The following is a 1,847-nucleotide window of genomic DNA, read 5'->3' as shown; positions in this document are numbered from 1 at the left end:
CGTGGACGGCCGGTCGGTTGCATCCCCATGCTGGTTTCGTCGTCGGAAACGTGTGTGGTTTCATTCACTGTGAAGGCAGTCTTCCTTCGTCCGAGGCCTCTGCCTTGATGGCGCCTCAGATGCCGTGGCAGTGGGCTAGTTCATGGTTGATGATCGAACTGTACCATTGCTGTCTGGACGACTTGAGGCCCTCGTTGCGAATGCGATGAAGCCTCAAGAACAGGTCGTCCTGTTCCCACTCGTTGACCTTGGTCAAATCGTGGCCCCACGCCCGCGCTTCGTCCACCATCGAGATGAACCCACCAGCCTTTGTGAACTGCTGCGACACGATCGATACATAGCGTCCCCGGGTTCGATTCGGCGCCTCCCCATGCAGCTCGACCCTACAAAGCTTGCATCATCCACTCAAGAACCGCGGCGTACCAAGTCATGCGGCTGCGCTGGGGTAGCGACGATGCGTAGCGGGTTGCCGCTTCGTCATCCTGAATTTGTGTCACCACGACGACCGTCCGATTGTCGGGTTCGTTGAATTCAGCGCCGAGGAGATTCACATACTGCTTGGGGGCAGCGTCGTCCCCGTTTGGCATAACGAGGCGATGGAGCACCGTGTTGCCGGTCGCTTCCGTCAATGTCTGGGAAAGAAATGGTCAGCAGCGCTGTGCCAGGAGGAAGCGTACTTTGGCAGTAAGGGGGCAGAACGCATCCAGCGTAAACATGGAGCACAAGTGGTTCCGAAACATGGATTGAACGTTCTCGAGCGGCATGTTCCAGTCGACGTGGCCCCTCTCAACGATGTAATAGCATTCGCCGGACGAAAAGTCAATGTCCCAGCTATTGTCGATGATGCTGTAGTGCGTGGGTGGGCACTCCTGCTGCCGAAAGATCCGGGATGAGTTGTGGTACATGTGCTGCGTGATCCACTCCTTCCCGAGCTGTCGCGAGCGAGGATGCGCCAAGAGCGTCACATCCCTCCACGTGCGGCTCCAACTGCTCAGCGACGCCTGGCAAGCACAATTGCGTAAATCGCAAGGCATAGAATGGTGTCGAGAGTCGAACCGTGGGGTTGTGGAAGGACGCGACCCACTCTTGCAAGTCGCGTCGTACAGCTTCCGCTTCCTCAGATTTGTACTGCAGCGCTCGTTGTTTCGAATGAGCATCTTCACACATCGCGTGCATGGCCGCCGCGACTTCTTTCCACGGCAGGGCCAGCGGCCATCGCGTGTTGTCAGGATCGGTGGGTGGTGTCCTCTTGACGAGGCGTGTGGCCAGTTCGTGCTCGAGCGCTTCCACTTGCAGCTTGAGCGCCTCTACTTCACTTCGTTCTCTGTTCCGGTAGGCCTGCATGAACTTTCGCATGTAGCCTCGTTTTCGGATCTTGCGCTCCAATTTGGCGACGCCTTCGTCCACCGTCTTCGGCGGCATCGTTCAAGTACAAGTACAGCGTCGGGGCGCGATGGATCGTCACAGGTAAAAATGCATCGAAATACACGTCTGCCATTGGCCCCTATTTCTGGTGTTAAACCGTTTCACGCCGAAGGAGGGCAGCATCGCCGACATCCCGTGCTGATGGTTGACGGCCAGCGATGCGCACACTGCTACGGTCGCGAGCTCGAAGAGGGAACGGCTCTGGCTTTGCTGGCGCATCCACGGAGGGTGCCATGCCCTACATTCACCCCCACGTCGTCCACAAGGAAAACGAGCCAATCAAAGGTCGTCAATAGCAGCCAATCAAAACGTACCAACCGAAGAAAATGGAAACCGTCTTGCGATGGTTTCTTGCATTGTGGCATTCGCCATGGCGGACAAGACGTCGCCGCTGCCGATGGACGTCGCAGCAGCGCTTTGCG

The 1,847-nt window shown here is 57.4% G+C and overlaps 1 protein-coding gene across 1 annotated transcript in view; it reads right to left on the bottom strand.

The window, feature by feature from the left end:
- H310_14085 (hypothetical protein) overlaps positions 1-1,610 on the bottom strand; it is a 3,307-nt gene extending 1,697 nt beyond the window's left edge. Inside the window, exon 1 of the mRNA XM_008881823.1 lies at positions 1,057-1,610. Coding sequence (XP_008880045.1) covers positions 1,057-1,422 — 366 coding nt within the window. The 5' untranslated portion in view covers positions 1,423-1,610. The remainder of the gene's footprint in view (positions 1-1,056) is intronic.
- Between the last annotated feature and the right edge of the window lie 237 nt (positions 1,611-1,847).

The sequence above is a fragment of the Aphanomyces invadans genome, assembly GCF_000520115.1.
Source record: "Aphanomyces invadans strain NJM9701 unplaced genomic scaffold supercont1.61, whole genome shotgun sequence".
NCBI lineage: Eukaryota > Oomycota > Saprolegniomycetes > Saprolegniales > Verrucalvaceae > Aphanomyces > Aphanomyces invadans.
The sequence above is the reverse complement of the archived record's forward strand: the minus strand, read 5'-3'. Positions and strand labels throughout refer to the sequence as shown.